This window comes from Chiloscyllium plagiosum, unplaced genomic scaffold, assembly GCF_037043375.1.
Source record: "Chiloscyllium plagiosum isolate Xiang-an unplaced genomic scaffold, Cpla_swu_hap1 HiC_scaffold_5, whole genome shotgun sequence".
Taxonomy (NCBI): domain Eukaryota; kingdom Metazoa; phylum Chordata; class Chondrichthyes; order Orectolobiformes; family Hemiscylliidae; genus Chiloscyllium; species Chiloscyllium plagiosum.
This window is the reverse complement of record NW_028270143.1, coordinates 97,408,043-97,433,850: the sequence shown is the minus strand read 5'-3', so window position 1 is coordinate 97,433,850 and position 25,808 is coordinate 97,408,043. Positions and strand designations below refer to the sequence as shown.

The following is a 25,808-nucleotide window of genomic DNA, read 5'->3' as shown; positions in this document are numbered from 1 at the left end:
GTATGTAAAATAAGTGTATGTAAACACAGAAATAAAATTACATCAAGTATTGGCAAGAATCCCAGAAGTATTTAGTAATCTGATGCTTTAGGTACAGCATTTACTCCGGCCCAAGATCACAAAGGATCCTTATCCTCTCAACAGTTTGGAGATAATTCTCTAGCATTTAAGTAACATCAAGCTTAAAATGTAAGTTACACATGTAGCCCTCAGACAGCATTTCCTCTCATAATAGTTCCTGATGTACAGAACTGTGAGGTCCATGTTTGGCAGCAGCTTCTGAAACTGGAAGTGAATGCTGGGAATTATGGCATACCGATTGGCTTGGATGGGATGCTTGAGTGACTGTGCAACTGCATAACTTAGAGGGAACACTACCCTCAGAATTTTGATTGTAGAGAATCAGTGACAGCAGTGCCATTGGAAGTCAAGGAGAGGTGGTTAGTATTCTACAAGTGAAAGATTCTGAAAGATTTAATGGTGAAGACTATATTGGGTTCCATCCAATTTGATGGGGAAGAGGTCAGCTCAAGATCTCAATGCTGGTAGATATCTCATCAGTATCGAGTGTGGTGCTGGAAACGCATAGCTGGTCAGGCAGCATCTGAGGAGCAGGAATGTCGGTAAGCCCATTATCAGGAATGCTTTTGCCTGAAACAGTGATTTTTCTGCTCGGATGCTTCCTGAGCTGCTGTGCTTTTCCAGCACCACACTCTCGACTCTAATCTCCAGCACCTGCAATCCTCACTTTCGCCTAGACATCTCATCAGTGTCTCCTGATAGTTGTTATGTCTAACCAGCTAATGTAACTTGTATGTATTATTTTCTTCTTAACTTGTACCTAATGCTATCTGACAATGAACAACGTATTGTTAAGACAGGCATCTCTTCTCCATAATAATTGAAAGTGGCAGCCAGATAAATCTGTTGACCCAGTAGTGATTCTTGAAATGCAGTAGTAGTCTCCCTACCTCTGGGCCAGAAGGTCAGAGTTCATGTCTCTCCAGCAGCAGAGATTTATGTGTCAGCAAACTTGTTAATAAAAGTTTTTAAAAATGACTCCTCCTATAACTTCGATGATAATGGAAGTAGATTAACAGACCAGTAATTCGCCATTTTGGATTTGTCCTGCTTGTTGTGGTTAGGGCGTACCTAGGGTCAATTTTCCACGTTGCCCATGGATGTCAGTATTGTGACTGGGCTGGAACAACTTGACTTGAAAGTGCATTTTTGAGCACAAGTCTTCAATACTATTGCCGGAATGTTGACAGAGCATGAAGCCTTTACAGAACATAGGAAAATACAGTGCAGAACAGGCCCTTTGGCCCTCGATGTTGCGCCAACCTGTGTACTATTCTCAGCTCGTCTCCCTACACTATCCCATCATCATCCATGTGATCATCCAAGCATTGTTTAATTCTCCCTACTGTGGCTGAGTTGACTACATTGGCAGGTAGGGCATTCCACGCCCTTACCACACACTGTTGTGCCTTTTTCTTGATAACATTGAGTGAATCAAATTGCCTGAAGACTGACATCTGTGATGGTGGATAAAGAGCATGTCAGGAGTAGGCCAAGGTGATTCATCCTCTTTGCACTTCTAACTAAAGTTTTGTGCAAATACTTTCGCTTTGTCTTTTGCACTGAGGTCTGGGCTTTCCTGTCACTGAAGTTGGGATAGTTGTGGAGCCACCTCCACCAGCATATTCATAACTGGATATGGCAGGACTAAGAGTCTTGTCTTAGTCCTGTCTATTGCACGGTGCTTCCATTTTGGCATGCAACTGGTCTTCTCCACATTGAACATTAGTTTAAACTATGTCAAAATGCCCTCCTGCACTTTTCATTGATCTAGAGTTTAAACTGATGGCACTGGTATGGGTGAGGTATATGACTGGTCATAAGGTTACAGACTATGGTGAAATACTATACCAGTGCTGCTGATGGCTCAAGTGCTGCACAGATGCCCAGTTTGAGTTTCTATATGCCACACAACACAGTGGAGAGGTGTCTTGAATATGAAAACAGGACTTTCTCTTCAGAAGGACTTGGCTTGGACAGTCCCAAAATACTGTCATGGGCAGGTGCATCTGTGACAGGTGGGTTGTTGAGGGTAAGGTCAAGTTGGTTTCCTGTTGTAGTTGGTAATCACTGGGAGATTCCCCTGCCTGTCTGTGGCCTCTTCCTATAATACTTCGTGGGGTCTGAAGTCTGCCTTAGGCAACTTTCTCCCAACTGTATTCCACTGCGCTGCACCCCATTGTGTGAAAGACTGATCAATTGTCAACAATTCCACAGGAAATAAACATCAAAAGGCAATACAGATTGACTGTGGGAATGTAATTATCTTTCTGGCCTGAGACTTGAACCAACCTTCCAAGAAAATCAGATGACCAAAAAACTTGGTGCCGTCACTGGGGCACACCAAGGGGCAGTCATGGTAGTATCCAGAGCATTGTCTGTAATATATCGTCCAGTGCATTATAACTATATCTAGTTGCTTGGCTAGACTGTGGACCAGCTCTTTCAGTTTTGGCACAAGCCTTCAGCTGTTGGTAAGGAAGACTTTGAGGAGCCAACAGTACAAATGAGACCATTGTTATTTCAGGTTTCTAGTGTGATCCCTTTCATTCCTCCTTGTCTTCTCTAGAGCTGACCTAGCCAGTCAACTATTATTACAGGTCTGGAGTCACATCTCAGCCAGACCAAGTAAGGACTGTCCATTTAGCAAACCAGAAGACTTTACAGTAATCAACAGTAGTATTCGTGGACTGATTGCATAATTTTTGTAATGGAATTTAGTTGAATTCATTAGTTCCTGTTTTGGGATTTCAAACTCGGTTTCCAGGCTGTTATTCCTGGTCACTGGGTTTCAAGGCTAGTAATATTACCACGATGCTATCATCTCCCCCTGTCCTAACATACGTGCCATGGAGAAAATCCGATCAATGGTAGAGTGAATTCACAAGAGGGGAATGGGGTTTGAAATGAAATTGGCTATATTCCCTGAAAATTTGTGTTTGCAGAAGGAGTGCGGAAAATCCACTGAGACAGTTAAAATGAGAAAGTAAATTAGATGGAAACTGGCCTCTTCCTCTAGCAGGCTCTAACAGCAGAACAACATCTTAACGAGTTAAATATACATTTATTCATGGATAAAATGTGAATCTTGCACCCTCCAAACACTATAGATGTTCAAAGTAAGTTTAAGTACGTACATGAAAAATAGCCACTTCCTAGGCAAAGTAATATTAAGGAAAAGCAGGAAGGTTGATGAAAAGTCGTGGCTATCAAGATGGCAGAGCAGGTTCAATGAACTGATAGTTCTGCTGTTTTTCCAATGTTTCTTGCCACCTTGTTTTCTTTTGAAGCGTCCTGCTACTGTCAGACCAGAAATTACATTCTTTCAGCCACTCGATAATGCTTTTCTATCCTTACTTCATGTGAGATGCTTGGCTTTGTTGATGAGAGATCAGAATTTCAATTTTCAGCAATTCTATTGTTTAGCTTGAAGTTTTAACAGTTCGAAGGGTGATGTTCTTTATTGGTCCATTCCTAAAGAATTCAGCAGCAATAGCTCTTTTATTGGGCTTTGCTAAATTATTATTTGGTAGTAATATCTACTTTTCAACATTTTTATTATGACAGGAAAAACAACATAAACACTTTTTTTCTATTTTAAAACTGCATAAAATATAATCAGTCAGTAAGGAGAGAGCTGTTTGCATTTGGGTTCACACCCAAATTCTTGAAGTTAACTCGAAGGAGCAATTGCTCACCCTGCCACAAAGAGCTCAAATGTCAGTATGCATTCGCTACAATGCATTTTACAAAGAGCGTAGAACTACTTAAAGAGCTGTACTACAGAGAATGAGTTATTAAAGTAGGCAGGTTTATGATTCCTAATGTATATTCTGTGCGCCAATCATTAAAAAGTAATTTCTGTCCATTTTGCAGCAGGGCCATAACATAATTCAACTTAGAAAAATTATTAATGCATATCATACACAATATACGTGATTGGTAATCCAGGCCCTCAGAATCAATGTTTCATACATCTGCAAATTCGGTGGATTATTAATAACTTATAAGAAAAGGAGAGCCGGAAAAGGGAAGCACTTGCTACAGAAAATACTCTCTCGATATAGCTCCCGCTGAAAGGGGTATCTTTAATAGAAGCTGTTACTTCAAACTATCCTGAAGGCCTACTTAAGCTTTGTCTCTAGAAAGTTCACGACCAAATGAGTAATCACCGAAAGGGTCTGCCATGTTGGACAGTTTTGGACATCTTTGATTTGGTTTCGGACAGATTTGAAAAAAATGCAATGGAATTGCTTTGGCCCACTCCTGGAACTTAATCATTGTAACCAATAAGGTAGTGATCATTTGAACTTTATGTTATCTAGTAGTGTTATCAAGTACAAGTAAACTTCCCAGGACTAACTGTACATCAAAGATGGACTTGTGTCACAAGCGGAGCACAGTGGTGTGCAAAGCGTAATGCATTGCTCTGCTCTTTCTTTGCAGCTATGTTTAACTTTGACAAATCATTTGAGGCCACACATTCCAAATATATTGCCTTCTGAGGTGAATTAATAATGATAATTTGAACCAAAATCACAGAATAGTTACTGGTGAATAGGTAGTTTGTTCTGAAAAAGTTAATATTGAGCTCTGTTTCACCTAGTGATGTCCCTCAGCCTATTGGTGGAGATCAGTTGGACTCTGTCATGTTGGAGGCAAATGTTTCTTTTCTACCCCTTGTTGGCAATATTTAATATGCCTAAAGGTTAATGTAATCTGTAGATAAAGTTACATCCTATTACCTAAGATAGGCCTCTTTTGCTGAGACTTATTCCAGAAATTCCACCACAGACTACTCAGTACCCCCTATGTATTAGCAGGAGAGGTGGCATCCCTCACCAAAGGTCCTTGGACAGCACCTTCCAAACCCATGACACTTATATTTAGAAGGGCAAAGGCAGTCAATCCATGGGAACACCAACCGCAGTAAGTTCCCCTCTAAAACGCTCAACACCCAGACTTTGACATTTATCACCATTCCTTCAATGTCACTGAATCAATGTCACTGAGTTGTTAGAGAATTTTTCCTCTCCAACAGCACTGTGGGTCTATTTACAGCACATGGACTGCACTGTTTCAAGAAGGCAGCTCACCAGTATGCTCTCAAGAGCAACCAGGGATGAGCAATAAATGCACAAGTGATTTTAAAAAATTCTACACCAACCACAAACCGCCAATGGTTTGTCCAGGGTCTTGTGCTTTCCTACATGCTATCAGTGATGTGCATCGGTGCTGAATGCCAGTTATAATGCAGGAGGAAACCCCATCAGTGCTGTGTAGATAGAAGAGCAATCCACTTAGCCCCACTCCCCTGCTTTTCCCTGTACTTCTGCAAATTGTGTTAAGATAATCCTCTATTCCTAATGAAGGGCTTTTGCCTGAAACGTCGATTTTCCTGCTTCTCGGATGCTGCCTGAACTGCTGTGCTTTTCCAGCACCACTCTAATCTAGAATCTGTTAAGATAATCAGCTAATTCTCTTTGAAGGCATCTGCTTGAAGAGATGGCTATCAGAATTCTCAAAGCCAGAAATAGAAGCAAACCCTATGTACAATAGAGAAGAGAATTTTTCCTGATGTTTAAGTATTGTAAAGGAATGCTTTGGGATTAGATGGCTTGTATTTTATTGTGTTTTCCAAAACATGGCCACTCATGCTATTTGTAAATATTTTTGGTTTATTCTAGTTTGTTTACATTTCCTTTGCATAATAAATTACTGTTTATTGTTTGAAACAAATCTGCAGTATTGCGTGCGTGTGTTTCAGTGAAAGGCCATCTTATTAAAAGAAATATCAATCCAGGCTTCAATCCGGATTTGGCTTTTCCAGTAATAACATCAGCTGGGATCAAAACATACCACACACACAAGATTTCCCAAAAGATAACATGCTTCCCTGGAAAATAGAATGCAAATGTGTGTCCCAGAAAGGTTAACTGCTCAAGTACTTTGATGATGAAATTACCAAAATCATAAAAGATAGTTGGGATGCAAAACCCTTCCACTTTCGAAACCTTCTTTGGGATGCTGACCAATCAAAAAGGACAACATGATGACTCAATCCAATTATTTAAACATGGCAATTTGCAGAAGATATAATGACTAAAGAAGCTCTGTGCAAAGAGAATCAATTTGTGTAGGATGAAAATTGGGCAGACTTGATAATGGACAGGTTGATGAGCCCTGCTACATTACCCCTCAGAGGCTGCTGGACTGAAACTGAGTCATGTGAGCTCTTCGTTGGTAAGTCCGCATGAAATAAATGGAATTTTTGAGATACTGGATGTATTAATAAGTTAATATATTTAAAAAAACTATGCTTGGCTGTGCAGTTCTGGGATTGGGCAAACATGTTCTTAATAAAACTGATTCAACTTATAAGACTTAAAAGGAAGAAAACTGAAGATTTTGGACAAGGATTCTTATTTAAGGTAGTCATCTAAACAAATCAAGAGTATCTGAGATGAACTCCTCAGAGGTTGATCAACTTAAGGTTGTCATACTTTTGTGAGATATACTCCCAGAATAATATAGGAAACAAATGACTGGTGAAAATAATGATTTGGGAATGATTAGATTCTGGAGTTGCAGACTGCAATTCAAACTCATTAGTCTTGTTTGAAGCTTGATTTCCTTCATGTCCCAATGGCATTACTCCTGAAGCAATGCTTTCGGGCAACACCAGGCCAAGGTGGACAGATTTTGAATTATTACAGGATAGAGGGTTCAGGATAACAGGAAGAAACATGGAGTTGAGGCCAAGATCAGATCCGTCATGATCTCAGTTAAAGTGGGAGCAAGTAAAAGAGGTTGCACAGCCTAATCCTGTTCCTGTTTTTCTTTTTAGTTTGTTTATAGGATGTGGGTATTGCTGGCTAGGTCAGCACTTAATGTCCATCTGTAATTGCACCGCCAAAGATAGTGTTGAGCTGCCTCCTTTCTTTATTTCAGACCACAGTGTGTCTGTTAATCGAAAGAGCTGTGAAGTCCTTTATACTGCCTTTCTCCAGATGCCAGCTTCATGTACTTAGTTACGTCTCCATGTGAATATGTCTATGTCTGGAAGCCTCCTCCACCTTCTGGAAGCAAGTTTTAAAGAAATTTGATTTACAAGGATGTTGCCAGGACTGGGGGGTTTCAGTTATATGGGACATTGGAGCGTTTGAGGTTGAGGGGTGACCTCATACAGATTTATAAAACCATGAGGTGCGTGGGTAGAATGAATAGCAAGGTCTTTTCCCCTAGGGTTGGGGAGCCCAGCACTAGAGGGCATAGGTTTAAGGTGAAGCGGGGGGAAGATTTAAAAGGTACCTGAGGGGCAATTTGTTCACAGAGGGTAGTGCATGTTTGGAATGAGCTGTCCAAGGAAGCTATAGAGGTGGATACAATTACAACATTTAAAAGACATTTGGACAGGTATGTATGATAAGAAAGCTTTAGAGGGATATGGGTCAAACATGGGCAAATGGGCCTAGTTCAGTTTAAGATGCCTGGTTGGCATAGACGAGTTGGACAGAAGGGTCTGTTTCCCATGCTGTATGACTGTAAGCGGGAGAAGACGCACCCCCCCTCCCCCACCTTCAGTCTGAATTAAGCAGCTTTCAATAAGTAGCAAAGCAGAGAAAAGGAAGAAAATAATGACCTATGGTTCTCCCAATAACAGCTGGGTATGATGGTTTGTAATTGAGCCATAAAATCAGCAGGGTTACCTCAGTTAGGGCCGTAGCAAGGTCACTGAAAAAGGCTCAGATCAACCTTAAAGGAAGTGTTTATAGATAGTCTTTGGGTGAATGCAGGACTTGGCTTTGTTTGGATCCCCTGTATGACTGCGCCATATGTTAATGCACACTAGTTAGATTCAAATGTGAACAGTGGTCACTTGTGTGTTCACTGCATCATAACTCAACAAGCAATCAAATTTTCATGGAATGAAGAGGGAGAACACTAATTGGGAATAGTAGGGGTGAGAAAGAAAGGAAATAGGAAGAAGTGCATAATCAGTTTTACACACTCTGTCTAACCACATTTATTTCCCCAATCTCCCCAAGGTCATGTCATGCTTTTATTAAGTTGTGCTGCTCCAGACCTTTGCAAGGCATGTTTATGTGTGTTAATTGTTAAAGTTCTTCAGAACAAAACAATGCATAGCGAATAAAATTGTTTCTGAAAATTTGAACACCTTTTCAAATTTGTTGTGGTTTCTAGGTTTGGCAAATACCGTAAAGAGGAAAAAGGTGGGAAGCTTGATCGAAAAGGGTCAAACAAGGGCAAGGTGGAAGAAACTCTCCCATCTGAGGATGAGCGAACACGAATGAGACAAGAACAAGAGAGGTATGATTATGTTGGACATATAAAGGGAATGTATTCTTTCTGAACATCCATGTAGAATTTGGCAACATGTACAAAGGGCATATCCAGCCATTACAACATGGCACACCATAAAAATATCATGACAGTGAAAAGAGATTCTCTCACTCTTTGAATTCCTAACACACAAATACAAAGCCATCTGGAGAATTCTCAATTATATTCAAAGACCGTATTTTTATCCAATAGATTTTCTCTTAATACAATGACAGTACAGCAAAGGGTCTCACATTGTTTTGCAGCCACTTGCACTCATATCTCATGGGTATTTAAAATATTTTTATTTGATCATGGATACTGACATGCCCAATATTTATTCCTATCCCTGTTTGCTCTGGAGAAGGTAGACGTGAGCTGCTGCCTTGAACCACAGCAGTCCCTGTGGTATAAGTACACTAGAATGTTGTTAGGGAGGGAGTTCCAGGATTTTGACTCAGCAACAAGAAAAGAAGAATGATTTTGTTCCAAGTCAAAATTGTGTGTGGTTTGCAGGGGAACTTGCAGGTGATGATGTTCCCATGGGTCTGCTATTTCTATCCTCCTTGGTGATAGAGGTCACGGGTTTGGAGTGGTAGAGGTCACGGGTTTGGAATCTGCTGTCAAAGGGGACTTGGTGAGTTACTCCAAAAACTCTTGTAGATGGTCCACACTGCTGTTATTGTGCATTGGTAGTGAGGGAAGTCAGTATTGGAAGGTAGTGAATGGGATGCCAATCAAGCAAGCTGCTTCGTCCTGAATGATGATGTGCCTCATGAATGTTGTTGGAGCTGCACTCACCCAGGACAGTGAGGAATATTCCAATACACCCCTCTTGACCATTGCCTTATGGATGGTAGAAAGAATATGGATAGACTGGAGGTGAGTTACTTGCTGTAGGTTTCTTCTGACCGGCTCTTTTGATATGGCCGGTCGTGTTCAAATTCTGCTCAATGGCAACCTCGGAATGTAGACAGTGGGGAATTCAGTGATGAGAATGCCATTGTGCATCAAAACATAATGGTTAGATTCTTTTTTGTTGGAGATGATCATTGTCTGGCTTTTCTGCAGTCTGGATGTTACTTTCCAATTTGGTGTATGTGAAGCATTACCAGCATTTTAATCTGCCTCCTCATTCTGTATTTATTTCTTTGGGTATTTGAATGAAGGATTCAACTCAAATCAAATACTTAAAAATCATATGTACTTAAATATAGATATTATGAAATTAATAATTATTTTATAACAACATGGCAAATAGATCAAATATTTAACCGTATATTTAAATGGTTGTGTTTAGGAAATGCAGTCGGTTCTGCTAGAACACAGAAGTTCCACTTTCATGCAATCCCGCGTTCGAGGGAAACCTTGTAACAGCAGCACCATTTAAGCTAATGGGGCCAGAATTACATTATAACCAATACACGCTTTAAAAGTTCACAATTTAGAAACAAGGTCCCCAGTTCGTCACTCACGTTCCAGCCAATTTACATCAACAAAACGCACGTTATAGCAGAACGACCCGTACCACCTTTTGAATTTACTTGCGGTTACGTTATTCAGTACCAGATGGTACGTTCACAAGAAGGATTTGGAGCAACATTGAATTTATAAGACTAAAGGTTGATGTAACAAATGTGTTTAGAATGAACACAGGTGGTGATGAGGAGAATAAGGAGAAATTGGCCAGGATTTTCCAACAGACAGACAGGTGATTTTCCAGCGGTTAGCACAGTCAGCTGGACTGGTCTGTTATGCCAACAGCGTGGGTTCCATTACCACATTGGCTAAGGTTATTGTGAAGGTCCCACCTCCTCATCTTCTCCCCTTGCCTGAGGCGTGGTGACCCTCTTGTCAAACAGTCACCAGTCATCTCCTCCTTAGCAGAGAGCAAGCCTATGCCCTCTGGGACTATGATGACTTTACCGTTCCAGCATTGATGGGAGTCATACATAGCACTCTGCAAAATCCCCATTGTCGCAGGCTCTAAGGGGGTCTTATGATCTTATTTACAGAGAAAGGGCCACAAAGTTGCCAGGAAGAATGTCACATCAGCCATGACCCTGTTGCATGGTGGAGCAGGCTCCAGGGCTCTCAAGGCCTGGGAAATTGAAGATGCTGCTGGGCAATTTGCTGTTCCTGGAACCCTCTGAAAGTATCCATTCAAATCTGAGAATTTGGAGGGCTCTGCTCCTGTAAAGGAAATAGCATCTCAGGAGAAGATTAACAATGAAAAATCTAGTCTAACTGAAGAGTGACAATTAAACTGACCCCAAACATAGTTAATGCGCCCTTAAACATATCTCCCTCAGATCTTTTACAACAACAAACCGTGACCATCAGCAGCCTGACCCCAACAGCCCCCTTCTTGTTTTTACCTCCGGGACCTGACCCTTCCCAGCCTGGGACTCCATAAAACCCCTGCCCCCAGCACCACATAGTCCATGCTGGTTGATTTCTCCCCAGCCCCTGCTCCAGCTCCAATACCACTGACATCCACCTTCCTTCTCCTGCTAGCAGCCTAATCCTTGCATTCCGGGCTTGATATCCCACCATTCTCTGTCCCTGGCTAACCCCAAAGTTCCTGCTAGACCTGTTCTTGCTATCCCACTCTGGCGTATTCTTATCACTTCCCTGCTGCCCCACGTCTCTGGTACACTTGGCAGCACCACCCTACAATTCATGTATTGTCTACTACTTATGTGAAAGTTCTATAGGTCTTTTCACAAAGTGGCCGTGTTTTTAAAAAAACCACATTGCTATCTGCATCAGTCCATTGTGCTAAGTCTAAACAACTGGGTGAAATAAAAACTTGGCTGTCAGAACATTCTCTCAACTTGTTGACCTCCATAAAAGTACACATTTTCTTCAAAACAGTGGAAATTTGATAGTAATAATCCATCTGTAAAATAGATATATCCAGTATAAGTTCTAATACTGGAAGCAAATGATCACGGAAGCAATTCGTTTTGTATATCAGTTTCATTAGGAACATTTTCCTGACTATATTATACATATTTTATTTGTTTCCCACTTTTTTTAAATTGTTCGGAAATTGCAGACTAAACATTATGGGAAAATGGTAAATCAGTCTCAGTGGAAACACAGAAATTGAGTTGCATAAAATCAAACTAGGTGTATGTTAATGGTGATTCACTCACTTTCAGAATACAGAATACAGATTTTTGAATTAAAACATGTTCAAACTAGATGTTGTAATCTCAGGCAGAAAGGTAGCAGGTCAAATTCAGGATTCATGCTAACTTAGCTGTAAAGAGTTGGAACAGTACAACTGACATTGATCAGGGAATGAAGAAATGACTTGAACTGTTACGTGCACTACCTAGCAGGGGTCAGGTCATAGTAGGAGCTGATAAGATATAGGAGCAATATTAGGCCATTCAGTCCATTCTCCACCATTCAATCATGGTTAATATGCTCCTCATCCCTATTTTACTGCCTTCTCCCCATAATCTTTTAACCCACTTGGGTTATGGGGAAAAGGCAGGAAAATGGGGAGCGTTATCGGTGATAACCAAATGGCTTAATTCTGCTCCTATATCTTATGAACTTATGAGCTCCTGCTACTGCCTGACCCCAACTCGGCAGTGCCTGTATCAGCTCAGACAAAGATTTGATGTAGTTGTAGTTGGTCAGTACCCAGATTAAAGTTACTGTTTGGGTTCCCACATAAATAATCTACCCATTCATCATCCATGAGGGCTGTTAGCTCAGTCAGTTGGATGTCTACTGTGTGATGGAGATTGATGCCAACAGCATAGGTTTGACTCCCGCACCAGTTGAAGATTCCATCAAGTACTTTGCTTCTCAACCTCTCCTTTTGCCTGAGGTGGGGTGGTGCTCAGGTTAAAGCACCACCAGCAGCCTTGTTATCTGGGAAGACAATGGCAACTTTACTTTTTATAGAATTCCTACCATGTGGATGCACCATTCAGCCCATCGTGTCCACATCCAACCTCCAAAAAGCATGAGACCAAGACCCACCCACTCTCTCCCCACCACCCCCCCCTTGAATGAAGTCTAGGTCCCTAGTGCTGTGAGGCAGAAGTGCTAATCACTGAGCCACTGTGAACAATAATCTCCAGCAGGGGACCATAGGCTTGTGCAGTTACCTTTTAAAGAGTAGAGCAAGCATACATGTTTATGTATTTGATCCAAATCTCTTGTTCTATCACCTTTATCTACCTATCAGTTCACAGCCGAGCAGGAGTAGATGTTTTCTAGGAATGAAGAATAAAAATCACCGCGGCAACTTTTCAAACTGTCAGTGCAGTCTCTCAAACCCATTGATTTGGTTGGCTACGCTTTAATTGATCCTAAATGATATTTAGGACTCAGTTGTTCATGAGCTGCTCTCCAATGAAATGTTAAACTTAGCTTAAAATGTTTGAACTGTTTTTAGGGGATTATTTTTGTTCGATCTTGTCACACTTATTACTCCCCATCTGTCTGAAGCCAGCCAAATAATGTGTATTAAAATTTATTTCCAATTCCCTGTGTTCGATATTAAATTCAAGCTGGCCACATCAACAAAACTGAACATGAGCATGTTGTGGGCTTGTGGGGAGCTGATAGCTTATGTTCACTGGCTCAGCATTGTTTTTGACTTCTGTGCCAAACACACATTATTCCGTAAGTGACTGGATTCTGACATTATTCTGATGATCATTTTGCTGAGGTAAAGGTTTCAAAATGTGACAATTTGTAGATTTGATCTATAGGGAAAGATGTTATTACAGTACAGAAAAATCCCGAAGTACCTCAGTATAGCCCCCTCATTCTACTGTTCAGCTGAGAATTGAATACCCTAAACCCAGGGGCTCAATGTTACTTTATTCAGCAGATTATGTGTGCTGTTGACATGTTTTTGCTGAAGATTTTCCTTCCAAATTTAGTTTTCACTGATTTATACTACTGACCTCTGATTCTGTTATCCTGGCTTATTTTTAAAGTTGTGTTAAGATTTACCTTTCCTAATACACAAAGTATTAATGTATGTCTGCCATGTCTTCTTTAATTGTCCTTTCTCCAGACTGTAGTAATTTAGTTGTTTTAACCTTCTTAAGGCGTTCCGATTCATTCTTGATGCTTTTCTCTATTCTTCCTCCAAATCTTCCACATCCTCTTGCAGCATGCATAAATTGAGAATCAAAGACCCATCGGACATATTCTTTGGTAAAGGAAATACAGTAAATACTGAAGGGAATGTTATTTGAGATTTTGTTAAAAGTTACTGTGCAGAATTTGCATCTCAATGCTTGGTTGAAGTATAATGGACAAATTAGAATTTCAATGAAGAAATTAGCTCTACAAATGGACAGAGACATGGTGGGGTGCACCATTTGTGCTATTTTAATTACAGTGGGAAGCAATTTTGGACTATTCATCTGCATATGAAAATATGGTCCAATTAACAGACTTTTTTTAGCATAACTAATGTAGCCTGTAAGTTTCATGAAGATAGAATGTAGCTTTTGAATATTTAACTAAGGCAAGTTGCAAATTATCTTGAGTTAGTGTCCATGGGTTTCTTGTTCTTTCAAAACATTGAAAATCAAATTTCTGCATTTCATGTTGAAAAGGTTTTGAATTATTGAAAATGTGAGGATTCAAACAGCTAACACTCCTCTGCACCTTCTGTGCTTTTCCGTATTACAAGTTAAGTAAACAGGGACATTAATGGTTTTTTTTCTTAAATTGCAGCAGTCAGAGTATCAGTTAAAACTAATAAGACACAGGAGCAGAAAGAGACCATTTGACCCATCAAGTCAACTCTTAAGTAATCCTCAACTCCAATTTCATACCTTTTTCTCCATAACATCTGGTTGCTTATTGATTAAAAATATGTCTATTACAGTTTTAATATTCTTTATAACCCAACCTTGACAGCTTCCTGCTGGCAAGAAGTCTACAGATTCACTTACCTCTGAGAGAAGAAATTTTTAATCACCTCTGCCGTGCATGGGCGACCTCTTATTCTGAGATTGTTTTCTGGTCGTAGGCTCTCCCACAAGGGGAAATGACTTTTCTACAAATACCCTATCAGGCTCCCTAAGAATCATCGATGTTTCAATAAGGTTGCCTCTCATTCTTCTAACCTCCATAGAGTCCTAACAGCACAGAAGCAGGCCCTTTGGCCTGAACTGGTCCATGCCGACCAAGATGTCCACCGATGCTAACACGATTTCCCTGCACTTGGCCCACATCCTTCTAAACCATGTATTTGTCCAAATGCCTTTTAAATGTTACTGTACCTGTCTCAACTTCCATGGCAGCTCATTCCATATGTGGACCACCCTCTGTGTAAAAAGTTGCCCCTCAGGTTCCCGTTTCTTTTTTCCCCTCTCACCTTAAACTGATGCCCTCTAGTCCTCAATTCCCCAATCCTAGGAAAACACTGAGTGCATTCACCCTATGCATGCCTCTCATGATCTTATACACTTCTATAAGATTCCTTCATCAGGTGGTAGCGGAGGGCTCAATCCTAATCCGCTACCACATGGTGAAAGAGCGGCGCTCCGAAAGCTAGTGTGCTTCCAATTAAACCTGTTGGACTATAACCTGGTGTTGTGTGATTTTTAACTTCCTATTTTAGTGTTATCGATCCACTCAACCTCTCCTCATTAGAAAAGCCCTATTTATCCAGGATTAACCTAATGAACCTTCTTTGGACTTGCTAGTTTAGATTCTCTTAGATAAAGGGACCAAAACTGCTCACAACTTTATAGATGTAGTCTGTCTTGTGTACAGTATAGTTTTAGTAAAACTTATTTTTGCTTATTTTTAAAACTACTTTTATACTCCATTCATTTTGAAGTAAAATCCCATTTGTCTTCCTTACTACTGCTGAATTTATATGTTAACTTTTTGGGATTTATGCATAACAGCTCATAAGTCCCTTTATGCTCCAGCTTTCTGCAGCTTTTCCACATTTTAATAATATTCAGGTCCTCTATTCTACTTGCCAAAGTGCAAGGAGTGTCAGAAATAAGAATTTAACATGAGTGTCAGTGTCAGAAATAAGAGTGATGAACTTAGAGCATGGACCAGTACTTGGGGCTATGATGTTGTGGCCATAATGGAGACGTGGGTTTCACAGGAGCAGGAATGGTTGCTAGATGTTCCAGGGTTTAGAATATTTAAAAAGAACAGGGAGGGTGGAAAAAGAGGAGGGGGTGTATCATTGCTAATCAGAGAGTGCATCACAGCTACAGAAACAAAGGTTGTTGAGGAAGGTTTGCCTACTGAGTCAGTATGGGTGGGAGTTAGGGACAGCAAGGGAGCAGCCACCTCATTGGGGGTTTTCTACAGACCCCCTAATAGCAACAGGGAGATTGAAGAACTGATAAGCTGGCAAATTTTGGAAAAATGCAGATAAAGCAGAGTTGTTGTTATGGGTGACTTCAACTTTCCCAATATCGACTGGAACCTCCTTAGTGCAGATGGTTTGAATGGAGCCGTTGTTGTCAGGTGTGTTCTGGAGGGTTTCCTTACTCTGTATGTAGACAGGCCAATGAAGGGAGAGGCCATTTTGGATTTGGTGCTCAGTAATGAGCCAGGACAGGTGTCAGATCTCGTGGTGGGAGAACACTTTGATGACAATGACCACATCTGCCTCACATTTACCATAGTCTTGAAGAGGGAAAGGAGCAGTCACCAAGGGAAGATATTAAATTGGGAAAAGGAAATTATGACGTTATAGGACATAATAGACTGGGAGCAATTGTTCCACAGAAAGGGCACAGCAGACATGTGGAGACTGTTTAAGGAGTAGTTGTTGTGAGTCATGCACAAATTTGTTCCTCTGAGACAAGTAAGAAGGGGTAAGATTAAGGAGCCTTGGATGACTAGAACGGAGGAGCTAGTCAAAAGGAACAAGGCAGCTTATGTAAGGTGGAGGAAGCAAGGATCTAGCACAACTTTAGAGGATTACTGGCTTGTGAGAAAGAAGCACAGAAATGGACTGAGGAGAGCGAGAAGGGGCACAAGAAAGGCTTGGCAGGAAGGATTAGGGAGAACACAAAGGCATTTTACTCATATGTGAGGAATAAGAACGAACAGGGAGAAGGTAGGGCCGATCAGGGATAGCGGAGGGAACTTGTGTGTGGAATCTGAGCAGATATTGCATATAGCATATAGTGATATAGAGAGGATGCAGAGCTGGACTGAGAAATGGCAGATGGAGTTCAACCTGGATAAATGTGAAGTGATGCATTTTGGAATGTCAAACTTGAATGCTGAATATAGGATTAAAGACAAGATTCCTGGCAGCATGGAGGAACAAACAGATCTTGGTGTTTTAGATTAGATTAGATTAGATTACTTTACAGTGTGGAAACAGGCCCTTCGGCCCAACAAGTCCACACCGACCCGCCGAAGCGCAAACCACCCATACCCCTACATTTACCCCTTACCTAACACTACGGACAATTTAGCATGGCCAATTCACCTGACCTGCACATCTTTGGAACTGTGGGAGGAAACCGGAGCACCCAGAGGAAACCCACGCAGACACGGGGAGAATGTGAAAACTCCACACAGTCAGTCGCCTGAGGCGGGAACTGAACCCGGGTCTCTGGCGCTGTGAGGCAGCAGTGCTAACCACTGTGCCACCGTGCCGCCCACCGTGCCGCCCACAAAGTGTTCAAGTACATAGATCCCTCAAAGTTGCCACCCAAGTGGATAGCTGAAAATGTGTTGCTGGAAAAGCGCAGCAGGTCAGGCAGCATCCAAGGAGCAGGAGAATCGACGTTTCGGGGCATGAGCCCTTCAGCCTTCCTGAAGAAGAGCTCATGCCCGAAACGTCGATTCTCCTGCTCCTTGGATGCTGCCTGACCAGCTGCGCTTTGCCAGCAACACATTTTCAGCTCTGATCTCCAGCATCTGCAGTCCTCACTTTCACCCAAGTGGATAGGGTTGTTAAGAAAGCATATGGTGTTTTGGCTTTCATTAACAGGTGAATTGTGTTTAAGAGCTGCAAGGTTTTGCTACAGCTCTACAAGACCTTGGTGAGACCACACTTGGAATATTGTGTCCAGTTCTGGTCGCCCTCCTATAGGAAAGATACAGAGGCTTTGGAGAGGGTGCAAAGAAGATTTACCAGGATGCTGCCTGGACTGGAGGGCTTGTATTATGAAGAGAGGTTGTGTAAGCTCGAACCTTTCTCTCTGGAGAGGAGGAGGAAGAGAGGAGACCTGATTGAGGTGTACAAGGTAATGAGAGGCATGGATAGAGTCAACAGCCAGAGACTTTTCCCCAGGGCTGGATTGACTGGCACGAGGGATCATAGTTTTAAGATATTAGGAGGAAGGTATAAAGGAGACATCAGAGGTAGGTTCTTTACGCAGAGAGTTGTGAATGCATGGAATGTGTGGTGGTGGTGGTGGTGGTGTGGAAGCAGAGTCATTAGGTTCATTTAAGCGACTGCTGGACATGCACATGGACAGCAGTGAATTGAGGGGTGCGTAGGTTAGGTTATTTTATTTTACATTAGGATTAATCCTCGGCACAACATTGTGGGCCGAAGGGCCTGTTCTGTGCTGTTCTTTTCTATGTTCTATGATCTCTCATTTTCCCAAAGTGTATTTTGTCTGCCAAGTTTCTGCCTCACCTACATTATTTCCAACTTGCCTGCTGCTGTGATCAGCTTCAAGGTCCACGCCTGGTTGTACTGTCCAGAATTGAATGTTATTGTGACCCCTCACCAACCAACATGTGCAATGGGGTAAGACAACTCCAAGCAGCTATGGCGAATGAACTTTTTTTTAAGTCTGTCGGTGTTTATCAGTCGTCATCGAAAAGTATGCCGCTGGAAAAGCACAGTAGGTCTGGCAGCAGCCTAGGACTTACCCCCGAACCGTCGACTGTGCTGCTCCTCGGATGCTGCCTGACCTGCTTTTCCAGCACCACACTTTTTGACTCTGACTTTCCAGCATCTGCTGTCCTAGCTTTCTCCTTGTCGATATTCATCAGCCTGGTTGCCTGCTAAACTCCTCCCAAGACCATGTTCCAGTTGATGTCAAATTCGGGGTATTTCACTTGAAATGTCTGCCATACAATCCCATTTTGCATTTTCTGAGATGTGTACTTTGAAAGTCTATGGTAACATGGAGTCCAAATTAAGGGCAAACAGCTGCACCATTCAACCTGGCTGTCACAGGTTGCAATTACTGCCATGTTAGTCTGGTGTAGAGCTGTGCATTAACCCAAATCCACCTTAAACCATACAAACAGCTGGCAGGACTAAGATGCATATATAGAACAGGGTCCACAACACAAAGGGATGATTAGGTTGCCTGGCTTCATAATGGAGAACATGACAAACCATGGGAGTATACGTAAAACAGCAATGTGGCTGAAAATGTGTATCCTTGCACTGGATTAAAACAGTGAGAGTTTATGAAGAAGTGAGCTCAACAAATTCATCTCCAGTTGGGAAAACCACAGATAAGGTGTTAGAATATCGTGTGAAATAACTACATCAGAAAGTACAGAGCGAAAGCTATCTGAGCAGAGCTGAAGCAGTGAGTGAATGAGTAAAGTTAGTCCTCAGTTTATAATGCCTAAAAAGTAAAAACTTCTCTAGGTTGAAAAGAGTTAAAAATTGCAACAAAAAACAGCTCGATTATATCAGACAGTTGAGAGTTTGAATTCTTTTAGATCCTTTATTAGAATGTGTTTTGATGTACTGAAGTGACCATAAAGCATGGGAACAGAAGGCCATTCGGCCCATCAAGTCTGCTCCGTCATTCGCTCATGGCTGATATGTTGCTCAAATCCATTTTCTCCCTATAACCCTTAATTTGCAACTAACCGAGAACTTATCTATCTCTGTCTTAAGTCTGCTCAATGACTTAGTCTCCACAGCTTTCTATGGCAATGAATTCCACAGTTTAACCACCCTCTGACTGAAGAGATTCCTCCTTGTCTCAGTTCCAAAAGATCATCCCTTCACTCTGAGGCTGTGCCCTCAGATCCTAGTCTCTCCTTCTAGTGGAAACTTCATCTCCACCTTATCCAGGCCTCTTGGTATTCTGTAAGATTCAGTGAGACCTCTTCCTTATCTTTCCAAACTCCATCAAGTACCGACAGAGATCTTCAAGTGCTGCTGATATGACAAGCCATTCATCCCTGGGATTATTTTTGTAAACCTCCTCTGGCCCCCGTCCCTCCAATGCCAGCATATCCTTCCTTCAATGCAAGGCTAAAACCACACTCAATATTCCAAATTCAGTCTGACCAGATACTGAAAGATCACCACCAATGCTTCTACAATCTCCTCACCTCTCTCTTTGAGAATCCTGGAGTGTAGTCCATCTGATATGGGTGATTTAACCACCTTCACACCTTTCAGCTTTCCAGCAGCTCCTCCTCATTAATGGTCACTACATTCACCTTTGTCCCAATTCTTTTGAATAACCTATCACTTCTGTAATCTCTTCCACGCCCACATCCCTCTGTCTTATCTGTGCTCCTATACTTCTGGCCTCTTTAACACCCCTGTAGTTTATGTTCCGTTGGCAACTGAGCTTTCAGTTGCCTCGGTCCTATGCCCTGGTTTTCACTCATTAAAATTAATGCTATCCATAAAATCTACCATTTTGACCATTCTGACCTAATACTCCCTTAAGTGCTTCACTGTTAAATGTTGATTTATTACAGTCTTGTCAGATGTCTTGGGATGTTTCGACGTGGTGCAGGTGCTAAATAAATGCATCATGTTGTTCAAACTGGATGCAAATAAATTTTTAAAGCATATGATACAGGGAAAAAAAGGAGTGTCCAAGATATGACCTGATTATATTGGTTCATACAACTCTTTGCATTTCTGTTTATGTAAGAAAAAAAAGCAGAAGCTGGAACTGCAGCCGAACCTGCACTCTTTCAAAACACTGCAGATGGTGAAAATCTGAAATAAAAACATAAATGCTGGAATTACTCAGTGGGCCAGGCAGCATCTACGGAGAGAAAAATACCTATTTTTGGTGTTTTGGGAAAAGCTACAACCTGAAATTTTCTATCTGAAATTCCAGATTTTCATTCTCCCATTGCATTGGACTCTCAGCTTCTTGTGTCCTCTTGTGATGAATATTGTTGCACCGTATCATGTCTTTAAGAGCTTCATTTACAGGTCACCATCTTGAGCTGCTTTCCTTATGTTGTTGTCATTGTGACAGTCAGAAGCCTTTGGACCTAATGAATTGATCTTTCAGTCATCCAAATGTTCAGGATTCAGCTAGTTGTGTTAATACTACCACAGCTGGAAATGTGTTGCTGGAAAAGCGCAGCAGGTCAGGCAGCATCCAGGGAACAGGAGAATCGACGTTTCGGGCATAAGCAACACATTTCCAGCTCTGATCTCCAGCATCTGCAGACCTCATTTTCTCCTTAATACTACCACATACTGGTCAACAGTCTCTCTCTTTCTCTCTCTCTCTCTCTCTCTCTCTCTCTCTCTCTCTCTCTCTCTCTCTCTCCCCCCCCCCCCCCCCCTCTCTCTCTCTCTCTCTCTCTCTCTCTCTCTCTCTCTCTCTCTCTCTCTCTGTCTCTCCCTCTCCCCCATTGACCTCTGATAGTGAATATATTCAGTTCATCAGAAACTCCATTACTGTGTGGTTTCATGCACGTTTTCAGAGCTTTCAAAATCTCTCCTGTTTGTGTTCTCCACTTCTAAGTGTGAGGAGCTTGTAGCACTCTTTCCCAGGGCTTGTAACACACTTGTTACTCTTCAATGCTCGAGCTTCTTATTCAATTCTGTAGCTATTTCAAAATTGCAGACTGAATTTTACTTTTTTTTGTATAATGACGGAATCTCTTTCAGCTCTGAAAATTCACTCAATCTCAGCTCCACATGTCTGACACTGGGTTTCGCATAACATGTTTAATGACTACTCAGTCTAAAGTAAAATCAAATTTGAACAGTTGTAGAGGTAGCACGAATGTAGCAAACCAGCCAGAACACTGTACAAATCCATTTCTCCAAACCGTGCAAATGCAGTTCAGAAAGTTTCGTACTTCAGATCAATGGAGGTTATATAGTCTGGATTCCCACTTTATTTATTTAAAGCTGAACATTAATAATTAAAAGCCAAATCCAGTAAATCAGTGGAGTAGTGGTTAAGCTACTTACCTTTGGCCTTTTATGCCTGTGATTCACAACCCCGTTGGTAGTTTTCACCATAAGCTCTCAAGATATGAATAAGGCTTTCAACCATCTTTTACGATGCTGTTCTCCGTGAAGATTAAGGTTGTGCAGCTATTGCTGTCCCTGGAAATGCTCGCTGTCAAGCTCTGTTTTGAACAATTAATGTTCTCTGAAAAAAATTGCCTTATTTTGTAGCAAGTATTTTCAATTTGATGTTGTTCACGGCTGTAAAACATTTCCTTTAACCCATCCTTCCTTTTCCTCCTCCGTCTCAATGCACAATGTTTCTGGTTTTAGATTATTTTGGTGTCCAAGTCCAGTCACCTATCACAAACATTCACCTTTCCATGTTATCTCATGTTCTCAGAGACTCTGCAGGACCTCTGAATGAGGGATTAAGAAACATTTTCTTGTAAATAATTTTATCAAATCTTAGAAATGTCTCAGCGCTGCCACAATAAATTAATGAATATGGTTCTGCAGTAGTTATTTGGTGGTCAAAAATATCCAACAAATGAGAAGAATGATTAACCCTTGTGTTTTTCGTGGTAATGGTGGCGATTGGCCCATACTTTTCAGTACCAGTGGCTCCATAACAGAGTCATAGAGTCATGCAGCATGGAAATGAATCCTTCGGTCCAACGCATCCATGCTGACCAGATATCCTAATCTGACTTAGTTCTGTTTGCCAGCATTTGGTCCATATCGCTCTCAAACCTTCCTATTCATATATCCATCCTGATGGCTTTTAAATGTTATAATTGTACCCACTTCATCCTCTGTCAGTTCATTCCATACACACCACCACCTTCTGCATGAGAGAAATTACTGTTCAGGTCCTTTTTAAACATGTACACTCTCATCTTAAACTTATGCTCTCTCGCTTAGGATTCTTCCACCCTAGAAAAAGACCTTGGTTACTCACTCTATCCATGTCCCTCATGATTTTTTAAAAAATCTCTAAATTGTTATCCCTGAGCCTCTGAAGCACCAGGAAAAGAAGTCCCAACCTATTCAGCCTTTCCATATAGTTCAAACCCTCCATTCCTGGCAACATCCTTGTAAACCATTCCTGCATTCTCTCAAACTTAAGAAAAGAATTGCATGCAGTATTCTAAAAGTGGCCTTGCCAATGTCCCGTCCAGCCGAAACATGATGTTGTTCAAGTAATTGAGCAAACAAGACTCTAGTTTACTACTGCTTCTGAAGTGGGTCCTCTCTCAACAACGTAATAACATTTAAATGCACTATTTATTGAATTGCTTTAAAATATGATTTGGTTGAATCAAAATGGTTGGAAGCTTGAAATCTGATTTAGTTACTAGATGTCTTTATGCCTAATATTGGAATCCTTAACATTCAGAAGGCTTGATAATCAGAAGTCATGTTTTACTGAGGTTTATTTATTGGGATAAAGTAATATTCAGTAAAACAATAGAGTTATAAAAGGTAGCTTGCGATTGTATGTATTTTATAAAATGTTTAAATTATTATTACATTTGCTGCACATGAGATTCATTAAGTTGATGATGCATCAACTGTAATTCTCTGTACTATACTGTTTGTTATTCTCTGAAGCCCCACCGGGTCCTAAAGTGAGGAAATTATGAAAGACTCTCATTAAAATAGTTCTTATCAAATCTCAGAAATGTCTCAGTGCAACAATGGAAATCGAAGCATCCCACCAAGGTCATTGTAAAGGAAGCTTAGACAACAGGGACCATCAAAAGATTACATGCAAACTGGGCTGAGATAAAGGAAGGCTGCCGCAGGCTCATTGCAACCTTAAGCTTCTGTAGTCTTGAAAGCATTGTGAAAATTTCTCTTCTACATTATTACCCCCCCCCCCCCCCCCCACCATGTATATTTCTTTGCCCAGTTGCCATTTTTCAAAGGTTACTTTAGTCTCCTATTGGTGTTAGTTTTTGCTTCAGGTGAAGCTCTGGGATAGCTTGATTGACTGCTGTTGCAATTAAGTCAATTGGACCAGAATGCCGTTCGGGGGCAAGTGGAGCAGAATTGATGTGTTATAACCTATATTGGATGCTAGTGGCTACTGGCATTGTACATCAAATCTTTGCAGCAAGTTAGGAAGGGATTGTAGGTCAAAAGCTGTTCCTCTTCCTACTCCCAAGCATCGAAAAGGATGTTTGTACAATTTTTGTCAGCTCTGTGAAGGGTACATTCAACCATCCTTTGGAGATGCCGGTCTGGGGTGTACAAAGTTAAAAATCACACACCACGTTATAGTCCAACAGGTTTAATTGGAAGCACACTAGCTTTCGGAGCGACGCTCCTTCATCAGATGATAGTGGAGGGCTCAATCGTAACTCAGAATTTATAGCAAACATTTGCAGTGTGATGTAACTGAAATTATACATTGAAAAATTGATTGTCTGTTAAGCCTTTCATCTGTTAGAATACAGTGATAGTTTCACTTCTTTCATGAAAGAATTTGAGGTGGGAGAGTTAAAATTCTTAAGTAACCTCCTACTGTCAATTTGCTTTGTTTACAAGTTCTGGGTTCAAAGGGGCAACCTACTTGCAGTTGAACTTCTGCTGGTTTCTTCCTTGTGCATTTTTAAAATATATGTGGAGCAGTATTTTAGTACCATGACCAGAAATTGACATGGTAGCCATTGGTGTTAACATATGTATCACATTGAAATTGTATGTTGGATTAGACATGTTATAATTATACATATTTGCTTTGCAAAAGGGCTTGGTTGTGGAGATAATTCTGTTCTTTGTTTAGTAAACTTCTGAAAGAGATTTTAATTATAAGAATATTGTTGCTGATATTAATTCATTTCTATTCAATAATTATTATTCAAACTCAAATCCAAACATGGAATTAGTTACAATGCTTGGTAATTGCCACAAGAAAGGAAGAGAAAATCAAACATTTCTGGATTAAGTCTGTTAAACTATATGTGATTCATTAGTCTGCTTTCCAAGTAATAGAGATGTTGATCCTGCCTTTATCTCTCACACACACTGCTCTGTTTCCAAATGAAATTAATTGCTTCAAAGAGCTAAAAAAAAGTTTCAATATTAGTTGGACTTAATATTTTGAAAACTGAGCAGACTATATTGGTGGGTGGAAGAGCTATAGATTAGATTAGATTCCCTACAGTGTGGAAACAGGCACTTCGGCTCAACAAGTCCACACCGACCTTCCGACCACCCAGACCCATCTATATTTCCCCCTATCCTATATTTCCCCCTGACTAACATAACTAACACTATGGGCAGTTTCACATGGCCACTCCACCTGACCTGCACATCTTTGGAATGTGGGAGGAAACTGGACCACTGGGAGGAAACCCATGGGGAGAATGTGCAAACTCCACTCAGACAGTCGCCTGAGGTGGGAATTGAACCTGGGTCCCTGGCAATGTGAAGCAACAGGGCTATCCACTGAGCCACCCTCAAATTAGTTGTATTCAAATCTAATGCAAGTAACATTAATTTCTAAAAAGCAAAAAGCAACTATTGTCATTCATCTAGTGCCTGCAACAAGTAAATTGTGAGGCAACCTGCTTTCATGAGTTCAATATAATTTGGAAGAGATGGTCTTGGTTGTGAATAATGGAATTAGTGGGAATATTTCCAGGGTATAGCTCAGAACTGACGAACGTAGTGATTTTTTTTCGAGGAAACTGGCAATTTGCATCCAAGAGACAACGTTTTCTAAATTAAGTGTTGAATCCTTAGATAGCTATGCAAAAAAAATGTCAAACATGTTGGAAACATTTAACCAGTCAAGTGTCATCTTGGAGAAAACAGACTAGATGTTTGGGATTAGATCTCCCATTTAGTTCTGATCAAAGATTCTCAATCAGCAACACATTTTCTGTGCTCTCTATGCATGCTATCTAATGTAACATGTGTTTCCCTAATATTTTCGTCTTTGTTTTAGTTTTTGTGGGTTTTTGGTATTGTCAAGAAGTTAAATATTAATTAACAAAACCAATTTATATGGGTAAGGGATACTTGAGGCAAAAAAATGGGCAAAAATTTATCAAATAGAAATGTAAGACATTAATTATTGTGGTTTGGAAGAGAAAGATATTGTTATAACTGGAGAAAAAGTGATTTCTTTTGTCAAGCTGCCAAAGCTGCTATAGATATAAGAAAAACTAGTAAAAGTGTTGATTGATTCTAAAGCTCAATATTCCAAATAGCAATTTATCTGGATGCCATCTTAAAGCTGAGG

General features: G+C 40.9%; 1 protein-coding gene across 5 annotated transcripts in view; it reads left to right on the top strand.

Moving 5' to 3' along the window:
* pard3aa (par-3 family cell polarity regulator alpha, a) overlaps positions 1 to 25,808 on the top strand; it is an 858,224-nt gene that overhangs the window by 724,491 nt on the left and 107,925 nt on the right. For all 5 annotated transcript variants that reach the window (XM_043690628.2, XM_043690626.2, XM_043690630.2 and 2 more), the window contains one exon: positions 8,287 to 8,412. In XM_043690628.2, the coding sequence (XP_043546563.2) occupies positions 8,287 to 8,412 (126 nt within the window). The remainder of the gene's footprint in view (positions 1 to 8,286; positions 8,413 to 25,808) is intronic.